This window comes from Dipodomys merriami, unplaced genomic scaffold (assembly GCF_024711535.1).
Source record: "Dipodomys merriami isolate MVZ:Mamm:240054 unplaced genomic scaffold, mDipMer1.0.p SCAF_9, whole genome shotgun sequence".
Classification (NCBI taxonomy): domain Eukaryota; kingdom Metazoa; phylum Chordata; class Mammalia; order Rodentia; family Heteromyidae; genus Dipodomys; species Dipodomys merriami.
In genome coordinates, this window is record NW_027206512.1 from 20,154,222 (window position 1) to 20,173,492 (window position 19,271).

At 45.0% G+C, this 19,271-nt stretch overlaps 1 protein-coding gene across 7 annotated transcripts in view; it reads right to left on the minus strand.

The window, feature by feature from the left end:
- Shroom3 (shroom family member 3) overlaps positions 1-19,271 on the minus strand; it is a 310,920-nt gene that overhangs the window by 45,972 nt on the left and 245,677 nt on the right. For all 7 annotated transcript variants that reach the window (XM_070012980.1, XM_070012979.1, XM_070012985.1 and 4 more), the window contains one exon: positions 12,496-12,627. In XM_070012980.1, coding sequence (XP_069869081.1) covers positions 12,496-12,627 — 132 coding nt within the window. The remainder of the gene's footprint in view (positions 1-12,495; positions 12,628-19,271) is intronic.

Consider the following 19,271-nt stretch of genomic DNA (forward strand, 5'->3'; position numbering starts at 1 on the left):
TTTGGCTGTTCAAAACTGCAATCCTGATCTTGACCTCCTGAGTGGCTAGGATTAAAGTCATGAGCTACTGGCATGGATTTTAAAATTCAGCGAACTAAGTTTTCTGTATGGATATCAATCAAACAATGCCCTTTTGTTGCATTCCTAACCACAAAGAAGGAAGTTTGATTGTGTGGGATGGAGCAGGCTAGTGAAACTGGAATGAACAAGTGACATGGCGTCCTTCTTAGCTGATCTTGCCCTGGCAGAAAGGTTCAGAAACGCAAACCACATTTCTGAACAACCTATTATGAGCTGATCAGGTATTGCTTAGTTCAAGCAGTGTTCACTGATCATCTACTATGCGCCTTTTATCTTGCTAAGTTGTGCTTGGAGGTCAGCAAGGTCATGGGTGCCTTACAAAGTTTATAGTCTTCCTGTGGAGACTTAGGATGCATTAAATAATTTCAAGAGAACTAGTCACTAGAAAGGTCTGCATGTTGAGAGCACAGAAATGGAGGGACAAAGGCTGAACAAATGTAGCAGTGGTACTCGCTAGATAGATAATATGTTGAAAATAAATCATACAACTTGTGGATGGGGACTGGAGGGAAACACTGGGAGAGAGTGAGGGAAGGGGTAACACTGTCCAAAAAGAAATGTATTCTTTATCTGACTTAGATAACTGTAACCCCTCTGTCCATCACCTTTATAACAATAAAACGAATTTTAAATGTTTGCATGCCTACTAAATACCAATCATCCTCCAAGGCATGTGGGAATTTTCTCAATCTTTATGCCATCTTTAAAATCGAGAACTAAAATGAGGAAAAATAAGGGACTAAATTAACGGTCTAAAGTCACTCAGGTAGTGAAGAGCAAAGATGATACTTAAACTCTGAAGGGTAGAAAACTGGCTAATATGAGAGTGTTTGCAGGTCCTGGTTTAGGGAACCATCTCTTTGAGAAAGGAACATTAGATCCAAGATTTAAATGACAAGAAGGAGCCAATCATGTGAGAGCTGGAGGGATCTTGCGTAGGACATAGACTTTGGGGTGGGGGGGAGGAACTTTGTGAGGTAAGAGCACTGAAAGTTCTGAACTTAGGCCACTTGTAAGGGTCTTGGAGGCGTTCTGGATACAGGCGCTAAAGAGGCATGTGAATGGGGTCTGGAGTTAGCTAAATGGCCAGAAAGGATTGGTCTATTTTGGATAAATATACCAAGGTTCGAACTTAGAGCCTCATGCCTTATCAACTTCCTTGTTTGGGCTGGTGCTGTACTACTTGAACCCTGGCCACAGCTATACTTTGGGGTGGTTATTTTAGAAGTAGCGTTCCATGGACTTTTCTGACTGGGCTGGCTTTGAATCATGATCCTTCAGATCTCAACCTCTAGCAAAGCTTGGATTATAGGCATGAGTCACTGGCACCCTGCTCATGGTAGATCCAAATGCTTTCGTTTCCTTTGGCTGCCTGCTGTTCCCCTGCGTGTGCATGTCATATTTACTTAGCCAGACCCTCCTTGGGACATGCTTTGTTTTTGTCTTTTGCTGTTATTTATAAAGGCTGTGCTGTTTTCTACATAGGTTGATATGTCTGTAGACATTTTTAGAAGTAGAACTGGCAGCTCAAAGGACAAATCCACACTGCAGCTTCCAAGAGCAAACAAGTTCAGCTGGAAGAACTAAGTGCCATTGTAAAATAATTTTAGAGTGATTGATTCGTCCTTAGTTTAGAAGAATAGATGATTCATATTTGAAAAAACAATGCCTTTTTAGGCATTTTTCTGTTAATCGAAAATGATAGGCCCAAACCCTGATAATGCAAACATATAGCAGCTGAAACCTAGGACCAAGTTGCACTACATAGAGCTGGTTGCATTTGTAACATGGCACCATTTATAATTCCAGTCAGAACTCTCCAAAATAAGACTCATTCCATGCTCAAGAGACATTATCCAGTAACATACTGTTGGCTAAGAAAAACAAAAACAACTTTTTTTGCTAGTACCAGATCTTGAACTCAGGACCCACACTTTTTCAGTCAACTATTTCACTCATGGCTGGCACTCTACCACTGGAGTTACACCTCCAGTTTGGCATTTTGTTGGTTAATTGGAGATGGAATCTCAAGGACTCTTTTGCCTAAACTGGCTTTGAACCACCATCCTCCAGGCCTCAGCCTCCTGAGTAGCTAGGATTACAGGTGAGAGCCACCAGTGTCCAGCCAAAGATTTTATTTTGGAGAAACTGGTTAGTCCTTTCAAGCATTCCTAACCTCAGTTCCCAGGACTCCTTCAGGGGCCTTCACAGGGTTCTCTCTTAGGCTTTTTGAAGTCACAAGAAAGTGAAGGAACACAGTGTCTTTCTCTACGGTGGTCTAGGACCTGGGGCTGCCCCCAGAGGTATTAGCATGCTGAGGCACTGGGTTCAACCAGCACTGAAAAACAAAGCAATGGCTCTGGGCTGGAAAGGTCTGCCTTAGGTAAAGCAGCCCCAAAGGCACACACAGCCCTTTCTCAAAGGAAACATTCTTTTTAAAATGTCACATCCTCACCACATGCCCTTGGGACTTTTGGCTTTGATGGCTGAATCTCAGGGTGAAGGCTGCTGTCATACAGACAATGATTCTATCCCTGAGAACTGGCTTTCAAGATAAAGTCCCCTTCCTTGTACTGCAGTGCTCATTACCACATATCCATCCCTGGTCCTTCACTACATATTTAACTCCTTCATTCACACAACACACAGACACAGACAGACACAGACAGAGACACAGACAGAGACACAGACACACAGAGACACAGAGACACAGAGACACAGAGACACAGAGACACACACACACACACACACACACACAGACACAGACAGAGACACAGACAGAGACACAGACAGAGACACAGACACAGAGACACACACACACACACACACACACACATATACACACACACACATACACACACACACACACACACACACACACACACACACACACACACACACACACACACACACACACACACACACACACACACACACACACACACACACAGAGACCCCCTATAGCAGAAAGGGACTAGCAGTGGAGGAGGTGTTTTTCACTTAGATACCCTAGGCAATGTCGAAATGGTCTTTTTCTTAATATTCCTGTCTTTATACCTCCCCACCCTGACCTCTGGATACACTGACAAACTTCGGAATACACAACCGTTCTTCCCACAGGTAAACATTTATACCTAAGTCAGGGCAAAATTTGATGCAAACTTCAGTAGTAATGATCTATTATTCACTGTAATTCTTTGCCATTTGTTGACTTTCAAATAATGACAATAGAATAATGTGGACAGCATACACGCTATCAAGGAACTTAATTCTGAATTTGGAAACATGCATTTTCTTTGTGGAAGGTAAGAAAAGGAAGGGAGGGAGGAAGGAGAGGAAGGGAGGAAGGAGAGGAAGGGAGGAAGGCAGGGAGGGAGGGAAAAAGATAGAAATTGGTTCCTGCTTGTTTTTTCAGATGGAAAATTTTTCTTCACTACTATAGCTCTGTGCCACAGAATACACTAGAATTAATGGAGAAAGCACTCCCCACTGGTTTGGTGTCTTTCTACACAGATGTACACAGATTATTGGGTATCTCCAAGACTCAGAGATCTGCAGGAAAACCCATTTGCTAGAAGATGCCTGGGGTCCTTCCCTGAGGATTGCTACTACAGATCTAGGAAGGGTTCAGCAGAGCACAGGAGAAGGCGTAGGTTCCCACAATCCCCCCTTACCCACAGGGCTGAGGGTTGGGGAAGGTGATCTGCTATCCTACCCAGCTGAAAATCTCTTGTTCCCCAAGAGTTTAAATGCTGACCAAAATAGTGAAAATCAAGCTAATTTTATACAATGCTAAAGCCTAAGCTGTATTTTCTTCAATCAGATAAGAGAGTTTCATAGTTTTTTTGTGGTGATAATTTCTTCTGATTACCACTCCTTTAAACATGGACCTCTACGCTCTGACACGAAAGAAACAGATGCTGGTTTGAAGTAAATCTGATATACATGGTGGTGGTTATCTCTTCTCCTTCCTCTTTTGAAGGATAAGGCCACAAATGAGGAATTAAAAAGGTAAGAAAACAAAGGGCAGAAGGCACATAATTGGGTTCAAGACCTTTAGCACTGGTCAGAAATAGAATATATCATTTTAAAGTCATACTGGAAATGATTTTAATATTATAAAAGACCCTACCCTATTCCCTAATATAAAGGTTTCAAATTTGGAACTGAATAAAAAGGTTTTAGGGCAGAGCAGCTGACAAGATAGAATATTCTGTGGTCCCTTCATTTCTCCTGACCCATATTTCCACACTCCATTCTGCCACAGGAGTTGTTTAGCTAATGCTACTGCATAGCCACAGCCATCACCACACCTCACACTTTGTTCAAGGAATTTTATGACTCTAATAAAACTCAAAAATAAACTCCGAATAAAATTCTAAAAAAAAATCCCTGTCAACTCTCTCTCTATAAATATATGAGGGTATTTCATAACATAGTTTATATCTTTTTTTTTTTTTTACCATTTACAAGGCATAATAAAATAAATATTCAAATCCGCTGGAGATCTAGACCATTACCCTGTTCTTCTCCATACTGTATTTTATTTTAGATAAAAACATTCCCAGAGGCAAAGTATTAATCATGGACACACATTTCAAATCATGATGGGGTAAGGATAAATACAAGATTTCAAATGGCTGTGGAAAAGATCATCAAGCGACCAAACCTCCAAGTAAACACTGAGAACATACCCACAACTTCCTTTTTTTGTTGTTGTTTATTGGTTTGTTTTGATATAGAGAGTTGCTCAGGCTAGCCTGGAACCAGATTGCTTTTTTTTTTTTTTTTTTGCTGTTAAATTGACTTTAATTTTTAAAGCACATTCGAGCAGAAGATATAGACTTCTCACATAGCCTCTTCCCAAGCTAGGGCATGCAGGATCTCACTGAGGAAAGAATGGCTACATCCAAGAAAACCTCGATGAAACCTGTAAAACTAAAGAGCAGAGAGGAGGAAGGGGGAAACATAGAGCATGCAACAACCAGGAGATATAATTACAGACCCAGGTAGAGAAGCAAGAAGAAAAAAAACAAAACAAAACAGAAGAAATACTTGAAATGGTGACTGAAAATTTCCTCCAAATGAATGTCAAATGTCAAAGAGAGAACGCAAGCTAGATAAATGTCAGAAAAAAAACTATTTCCTGACGGAAGTATGCACAGTACACCAAATGATGTGAGATGCTCAAGGAAAACCTGCATGACAATTTATAGAGAACCAGGCCTCAATTTAACATGTGGTTTGTTATTTTTCTTTAAAAACATACAGTACAAGCTTGGGGAGTTTAAGCCAGGATGAGTGGCGTGTGTGTGTCATCACAGTTACACCGGAGGCTGAGATCAGGAGGATCACAGTTCCAGGTCAACCCAGGAAGAAAAGTTCTCAGGATTGCATCTTAAAAAGCTGGGGAAGGTGGCAAGTGCTTGTCAGCTACAAGAGGAAGTCAAGAGATCTCAGCCAAGGCCAGCCGAGGCAAAGGTGAGACCCTGTCTTTAAAAAAAAAAAAGAAGAAAAAGGCAGAGATGGGGCCTGGCTCAGAAAACATTTGGATAGTCGGGCACTGCTGGCTCATGTCTGAAATCCTAGCTCCTCAGGAGGCTAAAATCTGAGGATCGTGACTTGAATCCAGCCCAGAAAAGAAAGTCTGAGAGACCCTTATCTCTTATTAACCAACAAACAGCCAGAAGTGGAACTGGGGCTCAAATGGCAGAGCACTAGCCTTGAGCAAAAAGTCAAGGACAGCAAGAGGCCGAGAGTTCAAAACCCCATACAGACACATAAATAAAAAGTAAAAAAAAAAAAAGACTGTTACAGACCCTATAGCTGAGCATCTATAATGAACGCATATGAATCTCATTCCAACACTGCTGGGAATTCCCTTGCAGCAAATCCAAACACCCTAAACAGCACCCCTCTGGCCCATGTGGGGGCACATTCCAACATGGGATGAAAAGCTACATGTCTGCCCAGGCCACTAAGGCTTTCCCACTTTTGGTTGATCTCTTGAATTCACTGAGCTCACTTCAAGCAAGGGATCATCCACTTCTGTAAAAGGGCCACATTAAAATCCAATTCCTGCTCTGTAAGAGGAAGGAAGAGAGGATGCTAAGGAACTTTTCCTGTGAAGATCTACAGTGTTGGCTGAGCTTTGAAATGCTGGATTTCTATTTTGTAGGCAGGAAGAAGAGGAAAGCAAGGAAAAGTGGCTGCTGATAAGATAACTCAAACCACAAACGCGAAGTCTCTTTAAGGGATCCTCTCTGCTAAACCAAGCCCCAGAACACTTTCAAAAGTATACTGTTTGCAAAAAAGTGTGTGCTGACTGCTTCAAGCCCCCCCTCTCCCCCCCAGTGGGGCAGAGGTGCTGTAGTTACATCTCAGGCTCTATGAGGCACACTGTCCTGAGAACAGAACCCAACCCCACTGCCGGGAGAAACAGCAGCAAAACTCACCCTGCTGCTCCCTGCTCAACTGGGAGTCTGACTGAGCTTCTTTATCCATTCATCCTGAATCGCTTTACAGAGTACATGACATTTTACCATGTGGTAAATGCTGGCCGATCTGAGTTATTTTAGTGGTGGTGCTAACTGGTGATAGAAGGTGAGGAAGGAATCAGGGGACTGTGGAGGGAATCTGGCGTGGAAAATCTTCATTGTAAACTAGAGTATCTTGTCTCCTTTAAAAATTCCCTGAACTGTCTTAACCTGAAGCTCAAGGTTTTGTGGAGATATTTCTGCCAAGATAATATGCTAGGGTCATAAGAATTCTTATTAATGATTGAAATAAGAGTCTGTCTACAACTTGATCGTTTCGCTGGTCCTTACATACTCCTGGAAGGAGGGACGGCTCCCTTTTGCTTTTTCCTTTTTCTTTTTTTTTTTTTGGTCGGTCGTGGGGCTTGAACTCTGGGCCTGGGCGCTGTCCCTCAGCTCTTCAGCTCAAGGCGAGCGCTCTACCACTTGAGCTACAGCGCCACTTCCGGTTTTCTGGTGGTTTATTGGAGATAGGAGTCTCACGGTCTCTCCTGCCCGGGCTGGCTTTGAACCTCGATCCTCAGATCTCAGCCTCCTGAGTAGCTAGGATTACAGGCGTGAGCCACCAGCGCCCGGCTTGCTTTTTCCTTTTTCGTAAAACAGGTGAGGAAATCCTTTCTAGCTTCTTTTCTCAATGAAGCTATACCTCAGTCCTCCCTCTTGGATTTGGTCTTCACCCCCAGGACTTTCTAATTCCAAAATCAGTGTATAGGCCTCTGTGGCCCCCTCCCCCCACCTCAGCACCTGTACCACCCTTCCATGACAAGCTTTCTCTAGGTACAAGATCAAGAGAGCACAGCCCCACCCCTTCATCACCTCCAAACAGGATTCACATCAGAGCCAGCCAGAAAGAGCTCCCACAGGCCAAAACTGGAACAATTTGAACAAAATAAACAGTAATATTTGGTTATAACCTACAGGATAAAACAGTATCAATCAGTAGCACAGAGAAATGCGATGAATGAGTGTCACAAGAATGAAGGAAGTGGAGAATCATTTCAAGAACATTAACAGTCATCATCGTCAGAAAGAATAGCAACAGATGCTAAAATTAGTCGAGAAGGTTGAGGAGAAGCAGGACATTTGCGTCCCCCCAGGTCTCTCTCCCAACCCACTTCTAGATTAGAAGGACAAACAGTACTCTGAAAGCATAGAAACTTGGCAGACCTCACCATAACCAAGTCGTCAAAGTGAACGTCACCAACAAGGAAGCCTCACCACAAAATAACCTGGATGTGATCGGATAAACAACATTCATCCCTTTTGCGGAATTTCTGCAAAAATGCACAGTGGCCACCCCCAAACTGAAGGCTACACAAATCAGCTGGCCACATCGTTTAAAATGTGAAGGTCACAGAGACAAGGAGAGATTGAGAGAACGTGACAGATGACAGGATGCATGGCAAATGCAATCTAGGTTCCTAGTGCTTGCTCTTAGTGTCCCAACTACCAATGCTAATTTCTTAATTTGGTATTTCTACAGTGCTTATAAGAGACACTAGCATAGGGAAAGCTTGGCTTTGAGTCTAAATGGTTTCAAAATAGAATAAATAGGACAGATGTTCTGAAAGTTAATCAGAGAATCACTCCAGTCCACAATTTCCACCCACATCAGGAACACTTGGCAGGTAGGAGCTAGCTATGAGGTTATGACATTATGAACCAGCTATGATGATTATAAAGGCTTACAGTTTACAAAGGAGCCAAAACATACCCACAGAAAATTCTTAGCACATGGTCCAGTCAGTTCCCAGCCAACAGGGTGTGGGCAACATCTTGTCTACCTTTATGGATATTTAAAAAGGAACTGTGGGTTTACCTGTACCCTTCCACTACATACTCCCTTTACATACTCCCTTTACACTGATGGCTAGACTTGCCTGTGATGATGATAGCCCTGCTAGCTTCCTTCTGGCTTTTGCGGGGAAAGGAGTATCACCTGTTTCTAGGCTGGTCTCAAATTCCTGGACTCAACCCTGCACAGTCATATTCACGGCAGCACTATTCACTATAGCCAAGGTATGGAAACAGCCGAGATGTCCCTCAGTGGATGAATGGACCAAGAAAATGTAGTGTATGTGGTATGTATAGGCAATTCATCCATTCGGGAGAATACTACATCATTTGCAAAGAAATGAATGGACCTGGGAAGAGTTACGTTAAGTCAGGTCCAGAGAGACGAAGGACTCATGTTTTCTCTCATATGTGGAAGCTAGAACTAGTTTATAGATACATAAGCAAATACATCGAGGTTGTCTATCAAGTGTACACAAATGCATTGACCAAAATACGGGATTTTCAGGGGAGAAGTCAAATGGTATAATCCCTTAGAAAGACAAACATAGTCAGGCAAAATGAATACCAGGGAGGGTGGGATCAAGGGGAGGGGATAGACGAAAGAAGAGAAGAAGAAAGAAGAGGAGAATGCAGTCATAAAATCCAATGCATAGCCTACAAAATTAGGAAAACTGAGGGGAGGTATGGGGTTGGAAGAGATGAGGGAGCTCGCTGAAATGGGTGATATGGATCAAAATGCACTTCATTCATAAACTTACTGGTTAAATGGTTACTCCTTTACACAGCTACTTAAAATTCCTGGCGGGGGGAGAGGATCGAGTGGGGGGGAAGGGGGGGAGGACGGGAAGGGGAAACAAAGGAGGAGGCTACAATGCTTGATAAGAACTATACTCATTATCTTGCCCATGTAATACCTCTGTACGGTATTTTCACAATTAAAAAAATGTCCTGGGTGCAAGTGATCCTCCCCCTTTAGGCTTCCTAGTCCTGAGATGATAGGTGTGTGTCATAGGGCTCAACCCCAGACTAGTTTTAAAGACAGTTCTTTGTGGTTAGGACAACATACAGATATGCATTTCATGCACTGGTTTCATTTAACTTTTAAAGTGTGGGAAGCTCACACCTAAGTTGTGTGATATGTCTCTCTACTCTGGGGTAGTCCCTGCTCTTTCTGCCTTCCCAGTCTGGCTAATGGCCCAACAAATACCCCACACTACTCCCCTCTGCTACTGATTCTGTCTTTCTCTTGTCCCATTGCACTGGCTCAGGGCAGGGTCTTGATCATAGTCCTCCTGACCTGGAGGTCTCCACACTAGCACTGAAACCAGTGACAAACCTACAGGGCCCCGAGGATTCCTGTGGAGAAAGCTGAGTCTGCCCTGTGAAGGTGCCAGGAAGCCGAAGGAGCCATGACACTGGGGCTTCTGCTGCTTGGGCAACCCTGCCAGCTGGCTCAGTTGTGGCTGAGATTCTCACCCTATTCCAACCTGGTCCCAGGTCACCAGCAGTTGTTTCTTTACATCTCTAATGACCAAAGTGCTTTTGAATGTTTTTTTTCTTCAAATCAAGTATTATAAAGAATCTCAATGTAAACCCCAGACTCAAATATTTATATATAACAAATACATTTGAGGTATATTTGAATATTCTAAATGTAGACAGTTCAAGCATGTAAATTCTGATTAGCATAAATGCAAATTTATAATGCTTGCTTGCAGATAATGCAAGTCAACACGCTTACTTTTTCTGTAGTATTCAGGACCTTGCACATGCTTGGCAGGTACTCTACTACTTGAGCCATGTTCTGAGGCCTGCAGGTAAACATGGCTATCAGAGACACCTCCTAAATCAGGATATTGGAAAATAATGTTAACTGATGGGTACAGGTGGCTTACTCCTGTAATCCTAGTTATTCAGGAGGCTGAAATCTAAGGATTGAGGTTCAAAGCCCAACTAGGCAGGAAAAGTTCCTGAGACCCTTCACCCCAATTAGCTAGCATAATACCAGAAGTAGAGCTGTTACAAGTAGACCACCAGCTTTGGGCACTGAAAGCTAAGAAACAGCAGCCAGGCCTTGAATTCAAGTGCCTGTACCAGCACAGAAAGAGAAAAAAACAAACAAAAATGATCATAACCAGCATCTGTTGAGTATTTGTCGTGCCTGGCACAATCCTAAGTGTTTTAGTGTCTTCGCTTTTCAGTCCTTTCAGTAACCCTGGAAGGTGGTTCAGTTAGGGTCACTTTACAGACTGCAGGTAGAGAGACCTTAACACACAACCTGTAGTTATACAGTGAGAGGCAGAACGGAGCTTAGCGTTCTGGTCTCACTGCCCAGGATGATGCCCTACATTATGCCATCTTTCGTGCTGGCACATGATTCCTGTGCTGATGAATGTGAGCCTGACAGGGATGAGTGCCTGCAATAGTTTGGACAACTTATGTCTCCCAAGGTCTTTCCATGTGTGAAAGGCTTGATTCCCCAGGGTGCGGCAGATGGGAGGGGTGGGGTCTATAGGAGATGGGGGCCAGAGGGAGGTCCTTAAGTCACTAGGGTGTGCCCTCAAAGGAACTGTGGGATGCTGCCTCTTCCTGCTGAGGAGTTTGCCCCATCACGAGCTGAGCTCCCTGCCTTGCCATCCATCACCCCTACCAGAGGCCGAGAAGCAATCATCTTAGATTGGAACTTCCACAACTATAAGCCAAGCCTAACCTTTTTTTGTCAATTAATTGTGTCAGGTATGCATTAGAACTGCATTAAACCATCTCACTCTCTATAACTAGGCTTCCTATAAAGCATTTTACTAGAGATTGAACTGAAGGTCTCAAAAGAGCTTTACCTCTTGAGCCACATGCCTAATCCTTTCTCTCTTTTGTATTTTTCAGAGGGAAACTGTGCTGATTTTGTCCAGACTGGCCTTGACCTTCCATCTTCCTGCCTCTCTCTCCCAAGTAGCTGGGGCATGCATCTCCATGACCACCTACCTTATTTCTGAGATAGGATCTTCCTTTTGCACAGCTGAACTACAACTGCCAACCTCCTGTCTTCACTTCCTGAGAATCTGGGATTACCACCATGCTCAATGCTCTAAGTGCATTATCTCATCAAATTCTCAACAATTCCAATAGTGAAGCAATAGAGTGTAATGGTACAGGCTTGGCCCAAAGGCCTGAATTCAGCCTCCCTGGCTCCTAGTTCAAATGTTCTCCTAAGTACATGCCTCACAGAATGGGTATGAGATTTCATGAAACACGCAGAGCAGTAGTACACATCTCACACCTAGAAAGCACTCAGGTGCACTGACTCTCCAGCCTGACCCACACTGGCTCAGGCAGCAGATCTGTAAGACTGACATCACTGACATCCCAGATATTTCTCAGCTAGAGATGGTTAAGTGTTAAAGACTAGTTCAAAGACAAATTGTATAAAACGGACTAAATTCTAGTTTTAAAAGCAATTATAAATGTGGTTTTCTGGAGCCAGTACTGGGATTTGAACTCAGGACCTTATGCTTGCTAGGCTGGCACTTACCACTTGAGATACACCTCTAGCCCTGCTCTTCACTGGTTATTTTCAGATCAGGGTCTCGCTTCCCACTCAGGTGTACACCTGAGTCACACTCCACCTACTTTAGGTTCCCACTCATTGCTGAGATGACAGATAGGCACCATTTTGTCCAGCTTCCTTCCATGAAGATGGAGTCTTGTGAACTTCCCTGCTCAGGCTGGCCTGGAACTGTGATCCAGCCTCACAAGTAGCTAAGATTTCAGACCTGAGCCACTAACTCCTGGGATTGTAATTGTACTTTTAAAACTTGCCTCATATACATCTGACTTCCCAGAAACTTGAGAGTAACTCAGAAGGAAGAGTGAAAACTCTTGAGCCACCTCTGGTTTCCTTTTTCTTTCTCTCCTCTCTCCCCAGTCCCCTCTTTCCTTTCCCCCTTCCCTTCTTCCCTCTCCCTCTCTCCCTCTCCCTCCTCCCCTCTCTCTCTCCTGTATATCAAACCATCCTTCCCTATGCCCTGTTCTAGGAGTTGGGTTTTTTCCTGCATGGTTTGGCACTGACTTCCATTCCTCTTACCTGTGTTTTAGCCGAAGTTTAACCCCAGCAGACCACGCTGCTTTCTTGTGTTGGAGGCCAGAGGTGAGATGCTCTGGGCTGGAGGAGTCAGAGGTGCCAGGGTCTGCACGGCCTGGGTCTGCACACACATCTCTGTCAGAAATAGGGAAAGAAGAAACTGAGCATAATGTTGTTCACCAGCAGGATGAGTATACATAACAACTCACATAACAAATGCATGTGACAGGAAAGTGGACTTTGAAGTCAGGAAAAGGCAGCAAGGCTGAGGGCAGGGTGCCAAGTGTGGGCCAACAAAGATCTCAACCCTAAAGAAGCCCACTGTGAGGGAGGCTCTTTTGCCTTCCCGTGAGCTGTCTTTAAAACTCAGATTATCTCAATAAGGAGGAAGACACAATAACTGCTTGATTTAATTTTTTTGTACTTTTTAAGGGTGGAACCCAGGGCCTTGGGCATGCCAGGCAAACATTCTACCTGAGCTTCATCTCCAACCCCATATGAACTGTTTTGAAGAAACTTTCTCCTATTCTTAACTTACTAAATTTATTTAATTTTCATACTGGTACCATAGCTTGACCTCAAGAGTTTCACTCTTGTTTGGTTTTCCCCTCCCCCCCTTCAAGGCTAAATGAGCCATACCTTCACATCCAGCGTTTTGCTGGTTAAATGGAGATTAGAATCTCATGAACTTCTCTTCCCAGACTGTCTCTGAACCTCAATCCTCAGGATCTTAGCCTCCTGAATAGCTGGGATAACAAGTGGGAACAACCAACACCACCTACTTTCTCCTATACTTTAATCCTGACAAATAAGGGAAAGACAACTCCCTGCTGTGAACCATCAATCAAGGTGATTCCCTGAAACCAAGTCATTGGCTCACATCTCAAGTTCAATGTGAGGCAAGCCCTGGTCTAGTCAGTGGGTGGCAGGCAGCTCAGGCGCACATGCCAAATCCTGAGCTCTGACTATTTCAGATTGTTTAGATTCCACTGTGCTGGGAAGCAAGTCTTCCTGTGTCCATTTCAGCCCACCCTCCCACCCCCAGTTCCTAAGCTTTTTCCCATAAATGCTTTCCTCCCTTCTCCCAGGGGAACATGCACATACTGCTTGAGAGAGTTTCGGGGTCCAGAGTTTGCAGACACTGCTCTTTAATCACATTGTCCTCTGCCTCAGGCTTTGAAGTGAACATTGTCACCATCCCAGTTTTCTGAGCATGGTGGGTGTGTGTTCAGTTTCTGTCTTCAAGGATTTTTCTAAGCCTCGGAGATCCAGCTGGTCAGCCGGCCAGTAGGAATCTGGGGAGGGCATAAATGAGGGCACCCCTCCTCTGCCAATGGCAGGATTACCTAACAGCTGTTAGGAATAAGCCGTCCATCTGGCCTCAGATTTTCTGGAACATGGTAGGAATGGGAGCAAAAGAGCTCTCGGTTTTTTTTTAATTCGAAAGCAAAAAAAAGCATCTCTTTCTTTTAGGGCACAGAGGGGATGAACCGAAGGCTAGCAGCTCTATTTCCCATCCACAGTTTTCTTCATTGCTTTAGTGCTACGGTATGGGTAGTGTTTCAGCCTGTCTCCTGAGGACTGATGATTGTTGTAGCAGGATCTCCAAGGGGTGGAACCTTGGGGGAGGTGACTGACAACCCTGTACTTGGAAGTAATTAAGGTAGATCTCCAAAGGAGATGGAAGAGCAGGCAGGGCCCCTAAATTGCTCTCTGGCTCCCAGTGTTATAGTGATAGCAACTTTGCTCTGTGCCAGTTCCTGCCAGGACACCCTACTAGGATATGGTGCAGCCAAGCATATCCTCAACCCAGGATGCAATCTGCCAGGATGTGGTGCAGCCAGGAGCCTCAATGGAGGCCATATCCGTGGGTCTGTCCTGTCTTGTACTCTCAGTCTGCACAACCATCCCCTCAGCCAGACTCTTTTCTTTATGATATCAGCCGGTCATGGGGATGTCATTATAGTAATGCAGAACCTATACTTAGTTGTATCTAAGTGTTACCACCTTCTTCTGGACCTCACATTTCTCAAATTTAGGATTCCTGGTTTCTAAGATACTCAACCTAATTCTAGACTTGAAATCTAAAGACTTACAAACCCTGAGCTGTAGTAAAACATAGATAAGAGTGAGTAATGGGTAGAAGTTGTGCCTGCAGGTCACCCTGGCTCTGCCCACTGGTGGGTGATGTGACACTTTGTGCTCACTCATCACTAGGAAAACATTTAGAACAGAGTCTGGAACATTAATTGTTCAGTAAATTAGCTAGTATTATAATGCTTATATTTCAGAGTTGCTACAAAATTTCTAGAGAGTATTGTCTAGTGCACATGGTATATGCTTAATAAGCAATTTTCATCATTATTTTCTTTTTTTTCCTCCTTTTTTGGTACTGGGGGGAGGGGGGCCAAACCCAGGTCATTACACTTGCTAGGCAAGCGCTTTGCCACTGAGCTATATCCCAGACCATACTTTTCTTCATCGTAGCGCAATTGTCAGCTTAAGACATTATGTAAAGCAGTTACTATCAAAAAGACCTAATTTCTACTGGGAAGAGTATAAGAGGCCGAGGTACTTGAAACCTGCTGCAAAATCCATCATCTAATCTCAACTTAGAAATTCTCACACGATCTTCAGAGGCAACAATCCCTAAGTCAATTTGGCTTAAATTGAGGAGGAAAGGTAGACTCATAGGTACCTCACCTGGCTGGCCATGGTGACTCACACCTTATTCCAGCTACTAAGGAGCCAAGAAGTAGGTAGCTCATGGTTTGAGGCCAGGTTGGCAAGTTAGAAAAAGACTATCTGAAAATAGACTAAAGCAAAAGGGCTGGGGGTGGGGGGGGGGGGTGGTGGCTCAAGTGGTAGAGTACTTGTAAAATACCATTATCTAATGCCAAATATAAAGAGTATATGAGCAGAGGGCCGGTGGCTCATGCCTGTAATAACCCTAGCTACTCAGGAGGCTGAGATCTGAGGATCATGGTTCAAAGCCAGCCTGGGCAGGAAAGTATGTGAGACTCTTATCTCCAATAAACCACTCAAAAAACCAGAAGTGGTGCTGTGGCTCCATTGGTAGAGCACTAGCCTTAAGCTGAAGAGCTGAGGGACATCGCCCAGGCCAGATATAAAAAAGCATGTTCCAAGACCACCTGACAGCAAGGGTCAGACTTCAAACTTTCCAGGTCTCCTCTAGATTTTCAGGTCATCAGTTTGGAGAAAACAATCAGGGCCAGGCCTGACTGTCACAAAACCTTTGTGGCATTTAATAACTTCCTCATTTTTGGCCTAAACCACAATTGTTGGCTCTGTCTTTTCTGCACAATGGCTTCGCTGCTGGAGGTTGAGTGATTCTCCTCCTCCTTCCCTCCTTGTCTGGGAGTTTCCTAGAGACAGGGAGAGGCCAGGGCTTCTGGCTGCCCAGTGAAGGCCTGGCAGGACAAACAGGCCATGGGAAAGGGAAGGAAGAACACAAGTGTGCGTCAGCCCTGTAGAGATTTCCAGTGTGTGGGCCCTTCCACGCTGAGGTGCACTGCCCTCCAGTCATGCTACCTTGCCACCTGCCACCTCAGAGCCAGGTGGGGCAAGGCAACTGGGCGCGAGACTCCCGGGAACCTACTGGGCTGATTGGAACGTCCAAGCGAAGCCACAGCAGCCTCCAGCTAATTCTCATGCCGCTGCCTGGAATGAGCGGGCCGTGGATGCCTGACAGAAAGAGGTCTAAGAACCCAAGTGGGCACATGGAAGCCGAACCACATGATCTAGGCTGCAGAGAGTGTCAAAGGAACCACCAGCACCCAGATCACACCTTTCCTCACACTTCTATTTTCTGCTGTGAATAACCTGGATCTTTTGTTGTTGTTGTTGTTCCCTGTTCTGAGGATTGAACTTACTTGAGCCATTATTCCATGCTTTTGTTTTTGAGACTGAGTCTTGCAACCTTGGTCTGGGCTGGCCTGGAACTCAAGATCCTCCTGCCTCTGCTTCGTGAGTCGTGTGGATTACAGGCACGCATCACTATACCTTGCTACAAACATTAGAAATTTACATGGTGTTTTCCTTTTTTTTTTTTCTTGAGTCTGGTCATGGGGCCTGAACTCTGGGTCTGGGTGCTGTCCCTCAGCTCTTCAGCTCAAGGCTAGCACTCTACCACTTGAGTGGCAGCACCACTTCCAGCTTTTTTCTTTTTGCTTATGGGATGCTGAGGAATAGAACCCAGGGCCTTAGACATGCAAGGCAAGCGCTCTGCCACTGAGCCACCTTCCCAGTCCCTAGTGTTTTCCTTTTTTAGACTGTTGTCCTCCTATTTATACCTTCTACCTGGTTGGAATGATATACACCCAGCTTTATTTGGTTGAGATAGGGCAGCCCACAAACATTTTGCCCAGGCTAGCTTCTACCTATGAGCCTCCCCATGTTTGCCTCACAAGTAAGCTGGGATTACAGGTATGCGCTTCAATGCCTGACTCAAAAATTCCTATGTTCTAATCAAAAGAAATCCCCTGGTGAATTTTGATGGAAGACAGTCCTGAAATGAGTGTGGGTAGGCCCATCACCTCAGAGCCCTGGAATTACCATGCCCTCTCTCTCCCTACCTCACCCCCACAGCAAATGCACACTGTCTCCAGAACACATGTTCCCACATGCTACAGGCTCCCCCGCTAACTGGCATGGTGGGAATTGATACCTCTGTGGCCACTTTGGCGCCTTTCCTTCTGGGTGATTGCCCAACACAGCCAAGGTGGGAGGTCAGGTGTGCCCCACTCAGCAGACAAAGCATCAGTCCAAGAAATTCACCCCACTTCAGGGTCCCCCTCCTACCACTTCAGTAAAGACAAGCCGGCCTGGTGTGTACTGGGCCAGCACTTGCTGAATGATCAGCAGGTTGGGGGACACATCCACCACCTTCCGTCCCTCCAATCTCCTTTTAATTCACTAGCTAACTTGTTGGCAAAACTAATGAGACATTTCTTGGGGCTGTATGATGAAGACATTGCTGCTGGCCATTCCACAGCCACAAACGACCCACCATGTCTCTTCTCCTTATCCATGAAGAAGCTAGCCAGCAGCCAGGCTCCAGGGTTCACATCTGTAATCCTAGCTATTCCAGAGGCTGAGATCTGAGGACCATAGTTTGAAGCCAGCCTGAGCAGGAGAGTCTATGACATTTTTATCTTAAATTAACTAGCAAAAAGAAGTGGGGGTGTGGCTCAAGTGATAGAGCACCAGCCTTGGGTGGAAAAGCCAAGGCCTGATGTGGTTTTTTTGCTTTTGTTTTAAAGAAAAAGGAAGCCAGCTAGGCCAACCATATCCGCATTTCTGTCTGCCGCGATGAGGATGCGCTTCTCCCTTCGTGATCATAACTCCTGAATATGAGCTTGCCTGTATTTCAACAGAGGCCATTAACTGCTTTCTGACCTGAGCTTTTGCCAATATAGAAGAGAATGTTCCAGCTCATTCCGTTCCCCTGGCCTGTGTGAGCACTATAAAACTCCCAGGACAGGAAGGCCGAAGGAAGGAGGAAGGAGGAGCCAGCAGGTCCTTTGCCTTGTTGGTTTCCATGGAGCTGTGGGAGGGGTGAGGGGTGGAGCCACGCCTCACTGCTGTTTGCTGGCTTGTATGGCAGAGTCGGCCATTTCTAGTTGTATGGCTCACACTGTGGACTCCTGGCTGGCCCTGCCCTTTAGTCCAGGGTCTGGTAGCCACCAAGATGACCTTTAGAAGACACCACTGGCTGCTGTCCTCCTCCAATCAAACCCTGTGGCTTCTCTCTGCACTCGGGTACATTCCAAGTTGCTTATCTTGGCTTCTACAGCCTCAAGAGGCTGGCCTCACTTCCCCACCTCCCAATCTCTACCCGTCACTGTGCTGCACCCCTCCCCTGCACCCCTGGATTTCCCAACCCACACTCTTTGCTGTCACACAGGCCTCCTCCCATCGGAAGCATCCCTCTCAGTTCTTTTTGTAAAGCTGGCTACTCTTTAGCCTTCTGTTCCCAGGTCAAACATCACCGCAGAGGCTGCCTTATCTGACACAAATGCTCTTTCCTGCCACGTGACGGTTCTCTCCACTGCACTTATCGCCTCATGGAATTGCTCACGTATACACAGCCTGCTTCAATAAGAGTGTACCCTCAGCCAGGTTCACAGTCCCCAACTGGCTTTTGTTTTTAAACCACCTCCTACCAAGGTCAGCATAGCTGGGATTACAGGCATGTGCTACCAGGGACCCTTCTTGTTCTTTGAGATAGTACCTTGCTAACTTTTGCTACGGATGGGAGTAGTGAATGGTTTATAGTATTTGCTAATTATAGGGTGTTGTATAATGTTGTGTAATGCTTCCAATATGAACCGCTATGCCCTCATAAAAAGAAATTGTTCACATCACATCTTTATAGTCACCTGAGAGTCTCTATAAATCACTTTCTAGATGAGGCTATGAATCAATTTCTTTTGAAAACAGAATCTGGGGGTGAGTAAAATGCGAATCTCAGCTACGTGGAAGGTGGAGATAGGAGGATCACAGTTTGTGCCCAGCTGAGGCAAAAGTTAGCAAAACCACCAGTGGCTCATGCCTGTAATCCTAGCTACTCAGGATGCTGAGATCTGAGGATCAGGGTTCAAAGCCAGCCTGGGCAGGAAAGTCCATGAGACTCCTATCTCCAATTAAACATGAGAAAACCAGAAGTGGCGCTGTGGCTCAAGTGGTAGAGTGCTAACCTTGAGCTGAAGAGCTCAGGGACAGCACACAGACCAAGGTCAAGACCCATGACTAACTTA